At 46.9% G+C, this 16,457-nt stretch overlaps 1 protein-coding gene across 1 annotated transcript in view; it reads left to right on the top strand.

Moving 5' to 3' along the window:
• Window positions 1–16,457, top strand: part of SNX8 (sorting nexin 8) — a 40,150-nt gene that overhangs the window by 23,153 nt on the left and 540 nt on the right. The window contains exons 2-10 of the mRNA XM_004688057.2: window positions 1,783–1,973; window positions 4,350–4,467; window positions 6,423–6,544; window positions 8,661–8,741; window positions 9,670–9,830; window positions 10,468–10,600; window positions 13,556–13,624; window positions 14,696–14,845; window positions 15,285–15,434. Of these exons, the coding sequence (XP_004688114.1) occupies window positions 1,783–1,973; window positions 4,350–4,467; window positions 6,423–6,544; window positions 8,661–8,741; window positions 9,670–9,830; window positions 10,468–10,600; window positions 13,556–13,624; window positions 14,696–14,845; window positions 15,285–15,434 (1,175 nt within the window). The remainder of the gene's footprint in view (window positions 1–1,782; window positions 1,974–4,349; window positions 4,468–6,422; window positions 6,545–8,660; window positions 8,742–9,669; window positions 9,831–10,467; window positions 10,601–13,555; window positions 13,625–14,695; window positions 14,846–15,284; window positions 15,435–16,457) is intronic.

Genomic DNA, 16,457 nt, shown 5'->3' with positions numbered 1-16,457 from the left:
AAAAAAAAAAAAGGTTTATTTAAGCATAGAAAAACAGACCAGAGGCGTGTATGTGTGTTGGGGGTGTGGGGAGGTGAGAGGATTCACCAGAAACAGAATGGGGAGCAGAACTGGCTATTGACTGAAAGACACTGCTGAGGGAAGCAGTGGCAGGTCAGGACAGGTCTGCCTTGCCATATGGGTCAACTCCCTGGCCAGTGATGGAACTCTTGATGCAGGGTCTTCCTATAGCTTCACAGTGCCTTACACCACCAGGGAGAGCCCCTGTACATATTTGAAAAGGTAGCATGTGCTACTCTGCTATGTTATGAACATTATAATAATACAGGAATGTCAACTTTAAAAGGAACAGATGAAAGGTGCAATAGAAAGCTTACATTTTCTTCTTGCACCCTGGAGAAGGGGACCTCACCGTTTTAGAACAGGTTGCGGTTTTAGAGGAGAGTTTTTTAAAAATTCACTTATTTATGCGTACATGAACTGGGGTGTACAGGGGATTTAATGAGGCTTTGTGGGAGTTCCCAAGTAATCATTAAGACCTTAGTTTTATTTTCTTCCTAAGCTTTGAGGTCAATCAAAGGCAGCTACATTTTATTTTTATTATTTTTTTTTACAAAAGTTTATTTTTACATCATTTTGTATTTTTTCCCCATCTCGATTGTAATCCCCGCGGGTTTCCCATCACCAAATCACCCCTGTGCCACCACCATAGTCCCGTGCATTTCCCTCCCCCCCCCCCCCCGATTTTGATCCCATTCCCCACTCCGCCCCCGCAGAATGTCTCTGGTATATGGTTGTTCATTATTTTTGTTATTTTCTCGCCTGGTCCATTATACTCCTGCTATGAGTGAAACCATCCGGTATTTTTCTTTCTCTTTCTGGCTTATCTCACTAAGCATGATCTTTTCCAGCTCCATCCAAGTTGGGCAGCTACATTTTAAATTGGAAAATGCTGAGTAATTTCACAGGTGAAGTCACCTAATCATTAATTTTAATGTAACAGAATCTTGCACAAAAGATTTACCCTAAGAAATAAGTCACACTGTAAGAACACATTGTATAAATTTAGAAAAAAGAGAAAAGAAAATATGCTTTGTTGTATTTATAGCAGTATTAACTGGAATGAAATCCCCCTACCCACCCCAGGATACTTTACTTTTTTACCTGTGAAAGAATTACCTTCTTTGTAGAACCTTCTCCATACTAAAAACTAAACTTACTTTTTCACATAATTTCCTTATTTGTTTGCAGTCGTCAGGCATAAAATCTCTCTGAGCTGTCTTTTGCTGTTCTGTGTTCTGTGAATGGTGCCTGGGTGGCTTCTTGTCTGTAAGGAAGCTTGGGTGTTTCAGGGATTGATTCTTTGCTTTGTATGATAAGGAACCCTAGTTCTCAGCAGACAGGCTGTTTGCACATCAGAATGATGGCATCAGTAGATGAAGGTAAGTAATAGGTGTTGATTGGAGAAACATGGGAATATATAGAAAATCTTACAGCCAAGACTTTTTTTTGCACATAAACTTCTTTTCCTCCCCCCAATTGACAGCTGATTTGGGGATATACTTGCTGGTTCAAAGCATGGAGGCCCCAGTCTGGTGAGTGTCAGGCCCGGAGAGGCGGTGCCTCTGAACATGACTCTTGAGACTGCAGTGTGACCTGGCAGGTCTGGGGTTGGGCTGCGGGACTGCGTGCTGAGCTGGTGGAGCAGAGAGAGGGCAGTCTGGAGGAGCCTACACTTTCTGAGCAGTTGTTTTTAGTGGGCGTTCACCTCCTCTTTTACAGACGTACTTACAGCCCAGGTCAGCAAGTTGAAGAACCTGGATCCTAGTCGAATGCAGATGCCACAGGGGAACCCACTGCTGCTCTCATACACCCTGCAGGAGCTGCTGGCCAGGGACACCGTGCAGGTGGAACTCATTCCTGAGAAGAAGGGACTGTTCCTGAAGCATGTGGAGTATGAAGTTTCCAGCCAGGTAATGGGCAAATCATGGGGGCTAGAGGGCTCTGGGACAGGAAGAGGACTGAGAGGACAAAGGGGTAGGGTACTCAGCTTCAAAGTGCTACCCAAACCAGATGGCAGAGAGCCAGGTTGCCCAGTGAGCTATTCCAGAGTGTGTGCTCCCTGCGTCTTGTTCCGCTTCAGCCACACCCTCATCTAGCTCAGCTGCTGACCATCCCTATGCCCTGGGGCCTGCTGTTTAAGAAGCAGAGCATGAACTCCACCAGGCCAGCATGGCTGTGTGACCAAGGTACAGCAGAGGATTAGACTGTGGACTGTGTAGAATATGGACTCCAAATCGCCGATGAAATTTGTGGGCAGGATTAGTGAGTGTCTAATCCCCTTTAATAGTGCTGCCTTCCTATTAGAAGCACCCCAGAGAGTTAATCAGACACCTGGCACTAGGGTGGACCATGAAGAATAGAACCATGCGGCATTAGTGGCATTGATCTGTGTGCCTTCATGTTTTGTATTTCCCTGTCTCACTTCACCTTGTTTGTGGGGAATTTACATGCCTGTGCAGTGGGCAGACAGCATCACCAGAGCTTTTGCTGGAAAGCCTCAACATTCATCATCCTGAAAAAACCTTGTTTCAGAACATAACAACTGTTCCCCCAGTATGGCTGCTTGCTGTGTTTTCTTTGAGAATTGCAGAATTTTGTGTTTTAAGGCTGCAGTGACATAAGCCTGTGACTAAATACATCAGTGTCGTTGACAAGGGAGAAGGCAGAGGTCAGAGAGAATAGGAATCTTGGAATAATTTTGAGGACAGTGTTGTAGTCTGGCGGCACCATGGTTCTGGCCTGCTGAGCCTGGGTCGGCCAGCAGGTGAGAAGCAATTCCAGGCAGGGAAGATGAGGTTGCACACGTCTTCCTTCTGGGCTTTGTCCCTCAGGGCTGATTGAGGCAGAAGTTGCTGTTCCCACCAGTGCAGCTTGACTTTTCCCCCAACTCATTGAACTGCCCATTTCTCACATAAATTAGTTGCCTGATAACTGCCATTTTCAGAAAAAGGTTAATGTTGCCAGGTCACCTCCCGAGCTGTGTATGAAGAGATGCTCACTAATGTTTGCACACATGGGGAACTCTCTTGGGCTCCAGACTTTCTTGTGGTGGCCCATGCACCATTCTGGCCGAGTTTGCACTAAGTACAGACATGGCATGTCCCATGCTATCCAGAATGGAGGTGGACACACTTGACTTTATATTTCTTTTTCATATAGCATTGCTAAATTTTTAAATAGACTTTATATTTCAGGGGGTAGTTTTAGACTCATAGCAAAATTGAACGGAAAGAACACATAATTCCTATATACTTAATGGCCTACTCCATTCTTCCCACTGCTGCCTCCCTCACTATCAACAGCCTGCACCAGAGAAAGACGTTTGTTACCTCCAGTGAAGTTATATTAATTACATCATGCCATCCAAAGCCCTTATTTTCCATTAGGGTTCACACTTGGTGTGGTACATTTTGGGGGCTGACAAATGTATGACATGTGCCCTTTGTTTTAGCATCAGAGTGAGCAGTTTCACTGCTCTTAAAACCCCATGAGCGTTAACTCTTCATCTCTCCTTCTTTATAAACTCTGGTTACCACTGGCCCTTTTATTGTCTCCCCAGTTTTGCCTTTTCCACAGTGCCATAAAGTTGGAATTGAATAGTATGGAATCGTTCAGGCTGGCTTCTATTACTTAGTAATGTGGGTTAGTAATCAGTGTGGCATATTTACATTTAATCGGCTCTTGCAGGTTTCTTTTGTAAACTTTCAGTTAGACCAGATTGGATAGGATGATAACCTGGCAGAATCTGTGGGTTTATCAATGATAGGGCTTAGGGTGGAAATTTCATTCTGTCAAATGTCTGCCCCACTCAGTTCAGGCTTCATATTCAATGTTTGATCAGCTTTAGATAGTTGGTTCTGTTTCAGGATGCAGCAGTGGTACTGTTTCAGCATTATTTGAACATGTGTATTTGAGGAAGTTTGTTGATGACCTGCCCTAAATGAAGAAATACAATAATCTCATGTGTTATTTTTCAAGGGCAGGATGATCACCTTAGTAGTTGAAAACTTGTCTTGCTTTTTTCAGAAGATCCATAATCATAGTTGAAAATGAAGCTAGAGCTATACATTGTTTAGAAGTTGTATTACCATAATCTAAGGATTTCTAGGACTTCTGTAGAAAATAGGAAATTTTCCTTTTGGTAGAGGCTTGGTGGGACAAGATGAGAGATTGAAAAATATTATTTCCATGTGCTCTATTTAGTGGTGGGAAGAGAAGGTAAGGGGAGATGTGAAATGTGATAGCTGCTGCTGTCACATCTGACCACTGAATGCTTTTTCTTGCAGCGCTTCAAGTCCTCTGTGTACAGGCGGTACAATGACTTTGTGGTTTTCCATGAAATGCTGCTGCAGAAGTTCCCATATCGCATGGTGCCAGCCCTCCCCCCCAAGAGGATGCTGGGAGGTAAAACTGGGTTTGTTGGGGGCGGGGCTGAGAACTGGTGTGTCCTGAGTCATGAGACATTTTTTCCTGCATCCTCTAGCAGAAAAATAGGCAGCAGCTGTGGCTTAGAGCCATGTCTGAAACAGGCAGGGCCAGATGGCATGTAGGGAGGTCCCCACTTGTGCAGGAGTGAAAGAATGCACCCAAGTTCTGACCCAGAGTGCTGACTGCGGTAATGCAGGCAGTTTGCTTTGCCTGCCTTTGCAGAGTGCTGTGAAACTTGGCCATGGGTCCACCAGACTGTTAGTGATCTCAGAAAGAGATGGACTAAATGTACAGTAGACTATCTGAACTGTAGCCTCAAGGAGATAAAAATCATCACATGTTGGCCACATTTTCATTAGTTCAAGAAGATGAGAAATCATAGGTCTCTGGGGGCCCCTTGTACACTGGCCTGCTTTGCCCCAAGCTCCAGAACCAGAGATGGCAGATGCCTTCTCTCAGGGCTTCAAATCTTCTCACAGCCCTTTTCTCAATCGAATAAAATTTGATCAATAGATAAGTGCCCAAAGCTGACCAGTTGATATTTAAAAAAAAAAAAATTTATGCATATAAGAATTGGGGTGTAGGCCAGAGGTTCAGGGGGTGAGAGGATTCACCATAAAGAGTGGGTGGACTGACTGAAATACTGCTGAGGGGGAGCAGCAGGCGAGACAGGAGAGGTCTGCTGCACCATGTGGGTCAGCTCCCTAATTGGGGATCGAACTCATGCTGCAGTGGCTGATAGCTTCATAGTGCTGACACTTCACACCTTGTACCACTAGGGAGGGTCCTGACCAGTTGATTTTCTACCATTCTGAAGAAACTATGGAGAACTAGCTTGAGATTTAACAGGACAGTCCAGTTGATAGCATTCTGAAAACCCACATGAGTACTTTGCCTCTCATTGGTCTCTTGCTACTTCAGAGTCTGATACAGGTTCACACCACTATCAGAAAGAACTTCCCTATTTGGTACTGTATTTTTTGGATCTGGGAATGCAACAAATTATGTCATTTTAAATTAATGGTATTAAAGATCCCAGACTCCAAAAATAACCTACCAGATGAAGCCTAACACAGGCATGCTCTACTTTCAGTTAGTGGGAGAAACCTGTGGTACCATTTCCTTCTCGCTGCATGTGAAATCCATAAAGAAGATTGTTCACATAACATTGAAGAAGGAAGGAATGCTCAGGGCTGTAGAAAAGGATTTTAGGGGTTGGTGAATGCTTACTAAAGTCCAAACATCAAAATCGATGAAGAATGGAAAGCATTTAGGACCCGGAAATGGCCTGCATTTCTTTCCTCAGGTGTCTTATATGTAGTTATGGAAGTGTGGCCTACGTGAGCCTACTTGGCGATCTTGGGTGACTTATAAAATGACTTATAAAAATAATATTCCAAATACTATTTCTATTTGTGATCAGATGGAAAAAACCTTAGTGTATCAGTGTACACTTTTTTTCCCCTTTGCAGTGAAAATATTTAACCTGAATGGCAAGCAATTAATAATTGGTTCCATTACCAAGTGAGCTGTTTTCACCAATAAGAAAACTGGGTTGAGTATAGGAGTGTAGCAACCCTCATTTGTCATAGGGAAGCTCCAGAGAGGGATTAGGATGTGTCTAACGTCATGATTAAAATGGGGGCTCAAACTTGGTCCCCAATGCTCTTGGTTAAAACAAATAGGCCATGGTTTTCCCCAGTGGCTCTTGAATTGATAATTGTTTGTGGGGGCAGGACATAGAGGTGGGGCTTCTGCTGCTGTTTCTCCTGCAGCCCCCTAGGCTTTCATCTGGTGCCCTTGGCCATGTTGTATGGCCACCCCAGGCTGTGCTCCTGGTGAGAACCTCTCACTGGGCTGAGAGTGAGAGTAAGGTCTCTCCCTGAGAGTTCTGGTGGTCCGGTCTCATGGTGACCCTGTGCTGTCTTTAGCTGACAGAGAATTTATTGAGGCCCGGAGGAGAGCTCTGAAGCGCTTCATCAACCTGGTGGCCCGGCATCCCCGTTTCTCCGAGGACACTGTCCTCAAGCTGTTCCTGTCCTTTAGTGGCTCCGTAAGTACATCCTGTGCCAGGTTCCCTTTACGTTCATTCTTAGGCTAGCTCTTTTGGGGCTTTCCTCTTATTCTCTTTGTTTGCATCCTCTGAGGGAATCTGTTTAGGCTGACATCAATTAAATTTCTCTTCTTCCCAAATAGCAGTCTGGGGATTATTTTAAGAGATGTTTAGGTTTTGACTTTGCCGGGTTTTGTATATGCAAGTAGGGTGATGGGTTCCCAGTGCAGCCTCGTTGAAGATGTGAAGCTGGACACAGAGGCTGGAATGATTTGGAGACTTATGGAAGACCTAGAAAGCCAGGTGCGAGTGGTCAGTCACATTATGTAGATCAGGTCTCACCAAGTTCCTTTGGAGACAAAAGTTGGTGCACCTAGCAGAGCTGCAGTTAGACTGTCCTATTGATCTAAGGAACTGAGAGGCAGTTTCTCTCTGCAGACAGCATCATGTAGTCCTAATTAGAGCTGAGGCACAGCCCTCATTCCTGGTTGGGGAATAAGGAACCACCTGGCTGTTGTCCCAGGGCTGCCAGCTTGTCTTGAGGAGGAGAGGTTCTACCCAATGAATCTTCTCACTGTGGATCTGGGCATTGAGGGGCTCAGACAAGGGGCTACTCTGGAGGAGTGAATAAGCTTCCCCATTAGAAGAGCCCTTCTGGAGTGGGGACCCCTTCATCTCTGCTACAGGAAGACGCAGGAAGCAGTGGAAGGCCAAGCCCTGTGAGGCGCCGCTTCCTTCAACATTTGATCTCCTTGAGAGGGCCTGTCAGAGCTGCCCCTTGCATTGGACCCTTGCCAGACACTCAGCAATTGCTTGTCGAGACCTTTAGTCTGCTGGTGAGCTGGAAGTGTGGGTCTTCTGACCCAGGGGTAAGGGATAGCTTCCTTAGAACAGGGATATTTACTGCCAAGAGAGGAATGTGACAGGACATGGGAGCTTTGTGTGGCTCAAGATAGGAAAGGAAAGTGGGGGGAGGTGCTGCAAGTGCAGAGTCAGCAATACCCTGTTCTGCAGCATTTAGCTGTTTGTCCTCCTGCCTTTGCCCAGATAGAGTGTCCCCAGTCTCTTTTCTCTTTTGGTAAAATGAGAGTACTGGGACTGATGATAACTAAGTCATCTCAAATTCTAGATCCCTTGATCCATAAGCAGTCATGTCTGCCTGTTTTCTGTTGCTCGTTGCAGGGGCCATATCTTAAGACTAGGCTTTGCCATGAGGCCTCCTTTTGGAGGGTAGACTGGAGACCTCGAATGTCACTCCCTAATCCAACGGGTCTGCTCACAGGAAGGAGGAGACCTCAGCTTTCCTGTCTGTTACAGTCTCACATGGGACCTGACAGATGCTGGGGAATCCCACATCCATCTGAAGTACTGATGTCGCTCAGTGGGGAGAGCTCTGTATCACAGTTGAAGGTTCACGGTGCTGCTCTTAAGGCAGCCTGTCCTTTCTGTGGAAGATCACCTTAAAGTTTAAGGTCAATGGGGAAAAAGTGAAGAGACAATAAAGAGATTATGGAACATTCATGTAAAAGGAAAACATTCCTTCGAGGAAGGACTGCATCTTGTTTTGATATTCTTTTTTTTTTTATTACAAAAGTTTATTTTTACATCATTTTGCACATTTTTTTTTTCCATCTTGATTGTAATCCCCACGCGTTTCCCATCACCAAATCACCCGTGTGCCATCACCATAATCCCGTGCATTCCCCCCTCTCCCCCTGTTTTTGATCCCATTCCCCACTCCACCCCCACAAAATGTCTCTGGTATATGGTTGTTCATTATTTTTGTTATTTTCTCGCCTGGTCCATTATACTCCTGCTATGAGTGAAACCATCCCGTATTTTTCTTTCTCTTTCTGGCTTATCTCACTAAGCATGATCTTTCCAGCTCCATCCAAGTTGCTGCAAAAGACATGTGTTTCTCTTTTTTGGTTGCTGAGTAATATTCCATTGTATATATGTACCACATCTTTTTTATCCAGTCATCTACTTTTGGGCATTTGGGCTGCTTCCATGTTTTTCCAATTGTAAATTGTTTTGATATTCTTAATCGGTCTCACCGATTTTTTCTTTTTTGTGGCTAGTAGAGGGTAAGGTTGTTTATTTTTTCCTTTTGCAGGATGTGCAGAACAAGTTGAAAGAATCAGCTCAGTGTGTTGGAGATGAATTCATGAATTGTAAACTAGCTACTCGGGCCAAGGTATTTTCTAATTCTGATTATTCCCCCCTTAACCAGAGCAACAATAATCTTACTAATTAATAGTGTTTATTTTGCCTCTACTGCTTGCCAGGGACTTTGCTAAGAGACACTATATGTTTTCTCCATTTAACCCTCATTGCAGCTGCTCTACAACAGCAGGCATTATGCCCATTTTACAGTGAACTGGCTCAGCTGTCACATGCCAGCGCCCCCAATTTTGAAGCAGCCAGACCTGGCTATCCTGAGCTCTGTTTGACCTCAGTGCCCACTAAGTCTCCTACAGCGTCTTGAGGCTTCTTGTGACTTAGATGAACATAGACTTGGTCACCAGTTTTCTGGATTTTAGGGAATTGATTGTTACATGCCTACAAAGGATTGTTAATGCCTACAAAGGATTAATTTGTTAGCTTTTTTTACCTTTCTTAGACTTTGTCTCAAAACAAAACTGCTCCATATAAAAACATACTCTTTTACCTTCATTTTATTTCCTAAACTTTCTGCTGCTTAAGCATTATACGGTTAGTAGTAGTTAATATATTAGCTTTAGTTAACACTGATATGTGGATAATATTAACACTGGTGAAAAGTTAATTCTTTGGGAATAAACGAGGAATACAGGACACTGTCCCCTCACCTAGAGTTGTAGCACTTTACATTCATGAATTCTAGTTTGAAGATGACTATTTGTGTGTTTTTTGATAGGACCTCCAGTTTGATCAAATTTCTGTGGACACTGTGTTTGTAATCTCATAGCACATGCAGTTTAGTGCTTATGATGTGTGAGTGATAGTAGTTTTGTTTCTGTTTTACCCAAGAAGAAAGGCCAAGTGTGGGCTCTGGGATCTGGGAGTCTTCACTCATCTGCCTGCTTGGTCTGATGGTTTTTTTTCTTGTCTATAATACAATCTTCTCTCTCCTCACATGTCAGGACTTCCTTCCAGCTGACGTCCAGGCTCAATTTGCTATTAGCCGGGAGCTGATTCGAAATATCTATAACAGCTTTTATAAACTTCGAGATCGGGCCGAGCGAATTGCATCGAGGGCCATTGACAATGCTGCTGACCTTCTCATATTTGGGAAGGAGTTAAGGCAGGTGACCCGTTAGGTTCTGTTGGGGTTTGGTGGGGAGGGGTCTTTAGACCTGGAGGCAGGCGTAGAGCAGCAAGTGTATTTATTATCATAACGCTCAATCTGACCTGTTTCCCTCCAAAGAGGGAAAAGGGCTGGAGGGAAGGGGGTCATATTTAGAAGGAAAAAAGTGTTGAATTTAGGCAGAGACATATGGATTCCACTTCTACAGATGTTGGTAGTTTCTGACATGGTATTTTTCCCATTGTCAGGATTAGACTTACAAAAGATCCGTTTGACTTGGGAAAGGACCCCATGGCTGTCTGTGCTTCCTTTGCTGGGACCATGGGAAGGAGTAGTGAGATGTTCAGCTAGGCCTCTGCCCTGCCCCCAAGTCCCCAGAGTTGCACTGTTAAATCTACAAGTGTACACATGAAACCTTAGGGTTTGTTCAAAACTGGCTCAGTAGAGGGGTGTGTATGAGATCTTGCCTTCTAACAGTCTCCCAGGTTTCCCTGAGGACCAGTCAGAGCAGCTGTGGTCTAGGTTAGGAGGTGCACAGGCCATCCTGGCTTTAGGCAAAGGGAGGAGTCAGGTTGGTCAGTGTGGTCGGCTTTCAGGCCCTGAGTGTCTCCTCTCCTGTTTCCTTTTCCCTTAGTGCTTTAGGGTCTGACACAACCCCACTCCCTTCCTGGGCCACTCTCAACAATAGCACATGGGGGTCCCTTAAACAGGCTCTGAAAGGCCTATCTGTTGAATTTGCGCTGCTCGCTGACAAGGCCGCACAGCAGGTGAGTGAATTTGTTCTCTATGGCACAAGTTCCAAAGAACAATCTATGCCTTGGCATGTGGGAGCGTCTCCTTCTTAGATGGACTGCGAAGTTCTAAGTCCTGAGTGAATGGACACTTGATCTTGTCCAGACCTGCTTGTCCCTATCTGTTCTGGGTGGCTTCTCCTAGCCATTTATGCTCTTAAGAGGGTTTCTGATAACAAAAATAAGTTGGGCTTGGTCTCTTGCAAGCTGATTTTGCTGAGGTTAGGAGATATAATCCGTCCTTGGAAATGTCATCTTGAACTTCCGAACACATTTCTGGGTAGACCAGATCGTTCCCTTTTTGCTGTCTTAGTCAAGAGCAGGACAGGGCTCCCGGCATTGGGAGGCTCCTTCCTTTCACCCTGGATACTCAGTTAAACTCAGGAAGTGCTTCTGCTGTATTGGCAGGTGCTATTTTTAGAAATCTGCAAAGAATGTTGTACTGTTTGGGGATTAATTTGAGGATATAGCGTTTATTGTCAAACATCTTTATGTTCACCTGGGTGCTTTCTTGTTATGAAACAGTTCCATAATTTTGAATGTAAATATTTCCTGCCTAGTTCTTGGGGAAAATGGGCTTTAGTCAGCTCATAGATGGTAAATTAAAATGCTGTGATTGTGGAGGCTTTATTGCCTGTGTCTGAGATGTGACACTCCTCAGTAGCAAGCTGGAACCACAGTGACAGCTGACTGTGGAAACTGGGGACTTTTCAGGCTTGAAGGGCACTTAGGTGCCCAGGATGTACCTAGGCGTTGAGAGGGAATTTGGCCTCATTGCTGGTAGGGGTAGGTCTGTTGTTGTCCCCTTCTCCCGGCCCTGCTGCTGCTACTGCTGGTGCCTATTTGTTCTCTGTGTCTCCAAGAACTGGCCTTGGGACTGATCCATCTGCAGGTCTGAGGTGCCCATGAGGACCAGGAACATGGTGTTGAAGGTTTGGCAGGAGACTGGGGCTGCTTTATGCCTGATCAGTGTGTAGTTCTGGTACCTCTCGGCTCACTTTGGTCCCTGAACCTGTTTTCCCATTGTGAAAAACAAGGAGTTGGACTAGATCATGAAAAACTTTATTTGACCTTTACTCAAAGTTCAAAGTCTGTAAAATGTAATAATGAAGCTATCATGGTTACAGGAACCTAGGACCTTGGCCCACATGGCTCCTTCAGCCTAGCACCTCTTGGCAGGGAGGAGCCATGACTCTCTTAGTGCTAATGTGGGGTGCAGTGGAAGTGCAGCTAGATGGGCAGATGCTGTCTCCACCTTGAGGGAGAGCAGGCTGGAGTCAGACCTTACTGGCAGTGACATACTCTGACGGCTTTTGAATGGTGCTGTGAAACTTCCTGTCTGAAGAGGGGTTGTTTCCTGAGTGTCTTTCAGTGTCCTTGGTGGTTTTCAAGCCACAGTAAAATGAATATCATTCTCATGGGAAACTGGATCAGATAAACAACCCATCAAGACCTTTGCACAAAATGGTTGGAGTTGCCCTACCAATAAAGACATCCGAGGGTTCCTTTTCTGTACTCTTTTTTACATCCTGTTTTTACACTCTCAGACCTGTCAGGAGACCTAGATAACAAATACCAACAGGATGAACGAGACTTAAAGTAGGATCTCACTCACTGTTTTTTTTCCATGGTGACAAAAGTACTTTTGGCAAAGATACATGTGTTGGTGGTCTAGGATCTTGCATGACTTCCGACTAGAAATGGGGCTTGGTAGCAGATGACCAGAGCAGGAAGGATTCCCGAGCCCCTTGATGCTTCCAAAGGGGGAACCTCCATTCTTCTGACTTCTCACCCTCTAAGCAGGGAGCAGGACATCTCCCCAACTCGTGTTTCCTTTCTAAGTTTTAAAGACCTGGAACCACATTGGCTAGAATCCTGGTGGTTTGTGTGGGATTGAGTGCTGGGAAACTCCAAGCTCAATAGTTTGAGGCTTGAAGGGTCTTAAGGTTCCCCTTGTTGGTTGGAGAGGCTGATGGACCCCCCCTGCTCAGAGTCCAGTGCTTATATGACTTCAGACTTGCCCTTCTTTTCATCATCGGTCTCCGGCCTCCTTCTGGTCGCACTCTCCCTGCAGCAGGCCTGATGTACAGTTTGTGGTCTAGGGGGTCTGGTCATGTGACTCCACAGCACTGGCCCATGGCCTGGGAAGCTCTAGGAGCAGGGCTTTACCCCTGCTACTGCCAGGGACACTGCGTTCCACTGACAGGGCTGCCCTCTCTGTGGCTGCTGCCGCTGCCTGTGGTTTCAGGGACAGGCTGTGTGGGGCTTGCCAAACACCTAACACCTCTTGCTGTCTTTCCAGCATCTGCTGTCCTGTGCAGAAATATACATGGGATCCACAAGAGAGAGCCCCCATACGCCCCCTCCTCTCTACTTGCCCTTGTGCCCACCTTGGCCTTCCTGAACTGAGGTACTTTTTCTCTTCAGTCAGTCTGAACACGGAAACAGCTTTGTCTACTTACCCGACCTGAGTGTTTCATGTGCAACATTCTGCACTCTCTAGCACCTTCACACAGCCCTCTCCTGCCAACCTGTTTCTTTTTCCTTCTATTAAAATTCAGATGACCCTCCAACATCTTCCATTTCTTTTCTGTTTTCAGCATATCTCACAGCTTCAAATGGAAATTTGAGTTTAAAGCTGTTCAGTGATGGGCTCTTCCTGGAGTGTGTGTGTCAGGGAGACTCTGGCTTTAGTGTGTGGGGGGAGGCCAGGCAGTTCTGAATAGCGTCGAGTGTGTGGGCAGGTGGCCCCGGGAGCCAAGGCCATGGTTCTCATCAGACTTCTGGGACCTGGGCTGGTGGGCTGGGGCATGGGTTCTGGCAGAGGGCTGATCTGGGGAGGAGCCAGCCCTGGCTGCAGATGATGCGGCACTGGGCGGGGTCTCGGGTCCTGCTTGTGCTCTGTGCTGGCTAACTCACCCTTGTTTTTAGGGCAAACAGGAGGAGAATGATGTAGTGGAGAAACTGAACCTCTTCTTGGATTTGCTGCAGTCCTACAAAGTGAGTCTTGGCTGCTTCTTTGTCAGGGCAAAGCTTATTTTAGGTCTGAAGGGAGTGGAGAGTTGAAAGGCAGAGCTTCCTCGGGAAGCTGGCTCCTGTTTTTCCCTGGGGCAGGCTCTGCTGAGTACTCTGACTCTGGGCCCCTGCTGGTATGCAGATGACCACTGGCTTCTCCTAGCTGAGAAAGGAGGGAGTGTGACCTGGAGGGTGCATGTGAGTGGGTAATTGTGTGTATGCGTGTGTGTATGCGTGTGTGTCTGTGAGAATATGTGTGAGCGTGGCAGTGAGGGAGTGTATGTGAGTGAGCACATGTGTCTGAGTGTCCTTGCAGGTGTGTGAGTGTGAGCACGAGGGGCTGGTCCGTCAAGGAGGGCACTCCCCTTCTACTGGAAGAGATTCCAAGAAGCTGGACCTTAGCTCCGTGGAAGGCAGGGCTGTTAGGTACCTGTCAGTTAGGGAATGGATAGTCTCTGAAGCTAGAGAAACACTGTGTGCTGAGCTTGTCTCAAGAAGAGCTGGCCCAACGCGGTGGGAATGTTCTAGAACCCATTCCTGTTGTGTGAGATTGCTAGGTAGTAAGGTGGCCCAGAAAGTTCTAGCCACTTGACCTGTGGCTGCCATTTCCCACAAGATTTGTTAGGGATTGCTTTGGGGCCCCCAGGAAATGTATCTTTGTTGTGGAGACTGTTCTTCTGCTGAAGGGGCATCTACTGTCTGGAATTGGACAACGTTAGAGTTCGAGGTCTAGGACCGTCCAAGTTCTCAGCTGTAACTGGAGCCTGTCTTTCATGGGTTTTGGTTTGTGGTGCTGACTTGCACTGTCCTCCCTCCTCGTTCAACCATGTCTGCTGACCCAAAACACTGTGTTCCTGTTTTATTTCCATGTGGGAAGTAAGCAGGGTATGTGTGAGCTGAAGAGGAAAAACCATTCTTAGAAAATGGGGCGGGGACAGCACTGACCTTTGAGTCTGCCGTGAGCCCGCTGGCCCACTCTCTCTGCATGTTCCTGACTTCATGGACTAATGGCTCAGGGGACCCGGGCAGTAGGCAAGTGCCACTTCCCTCCCACAGGACTTGTGTGAGCGGCACGAGAAAGGTGTGCTGCACAAACACCAGCGTGCCCTGCACAAGTACAGCCTGATGAAGAGGCAGATGATGAGCGCCGCCGTGCAGAGCCGCGAGCCCGAGTCTGTGGAGCAGCTGGAGTCCCGCATCGTGGAGGTAGTCTTGGCATGGGCAAGAGAGTGAGACAGCCTGGGTCTGCCTCCTGGGGCTGGGTGGAATGCCCAGGTAGCCTGAGAGCATTTTCCACACTTGGCTGGGGGAAGCTGGAGCTGTCCTTTGGGTTGACTTCCAGAAGGTCAGAATCTGGATGCTAAGGAAACTAAGTCACATGGTAACACTTGGTGTGACAAACTTGTGGGCTGTGGTACAGGTGGGAAAGCCACCCATGGGGGCACCCAGAGCAGCTTATCTTCTCCTTCCTAGTGCTCTCTGCCGTGTGCCAAATTATGTCTTCTGGTTGAGGTCTGTAGGACTTGGTTCAGCAGTTATAGGAGAAAGGGCTGGAGCCCTGGGACTTGGAAGATGGCAGTCCTTGGGCTGTGGACCCTCCCTCCTGTGTCTGCGGGCCAGGTCCAAGGGGCTCTTTTCTGTGCAGCAGGAGAATGCGATCCAGACCATGGAGCTTCGGAACTACTTCTCCCTATACTGCCTACACCAGGAGACGCAGCTAGTGCACGTTTACCTGCCCCTCACCTCCCACATTCTCGGGGCCTTCGTCAACTCTCAAATCCAAGGGCATAAGGAGGTGGGTCTCACCCATGCCACCGGCCTGTGCTGGCACCGCTCCTCTCTCAGCTTCCCTGGGAGAGGTACTTAGAGTTAGTGGGCTCTTAAGGAAGCCCAGACAATAGTTGTTTGTTGTCCTTGTGATCCATGATGGCTGTGAGAGGAGCAGCTGAGGCTGTAAAGGAACTATTCTGTATCTTTTGGAGGGACTTCAGAAGTCAGACGTAAAGCACGTAGGGTCCCTGAGAAAGGACATGGTGTGGAATCACGTTGGGGAGGAAGAGTACCTTCGATGGCCATCTTCCTGAAAACCCTGTCAGCTCCCCTCACGAGGCATCTCCTGTGTCTTTTGGAAGAAATGTTGTGCTTGTCATGATGCTTTAAGTGCATGTGACATCTAGCTGGTTCCTTTGTCTAGAGGCATCTAACTCAGCTTATGTCTTTGATGCTTTGCTCACCCTCTTCAAATGACAACATGTATGTGTCACTGACAAGCCTGGAATATGGTGTCTGATCAGGACTGAATACCCCGAGCCCCTGTCCGCTCCTGCTTCCACTGTGTGTCTCCCACACCCCTGCTTTCTGGTATTCTCTGTCCTAGGCACCTTCAAGTCCTCTTGTTAACACAGAGCACAGTTGCTCTGTAAGAGGGGCATGTCCACCGGTGGCGCCTCCAGCCCCTTGGCAGTGAGGGGAGTTCAGACACAGAACTTGTCAAACACTGCCTCAAATTATGGCCTCACTGGCCCATTTCATCTTTGTGGCCACTGTCCCTCTCTGAAAAAAATGGCATAATACATGTCTCCACCAAATTTCTAAGATTAACCTAAGGATTCAGTGGGTAATGGGCTGCCTAAGAGACACTCTGCTCCAGGGTCTGTGGCTGGGGGCTCACTAGACTGGACCTGTCACCATGGATGACACAGACTAATGGGACATCAGAAAGGGGTTTCTCAGGCTCCAAGGGAGGCCTGTGCACAGCCAGGGAGGAGGGCACATGCTAGGGGTGCTGCAGGGGATGCTTGGTAAGCAGGGTATAAAA

The sequence above is a fragment of the Condylura cristata genome, unplaced genomic scaffold (genome assembly GCF_000260355.1).
Source record: "Condylura cristata isolate star-nosed mole 26May11 unplaced genomic scaffold, ConCri1.0 scaffold00024, whole genome shotgun sequence".
Taxonomy (NCBI): Eukaryota; Metazoa; Chordata; class Mammalia; order Eulipotyphla; family Talpidae; genus Condylura; species Condylura cristata.
The sequence above is the reverse complement of the archived record's forward strand: the minus strand, read 5'-3'. Positions and strand labels throughout refer to the sequence as shown.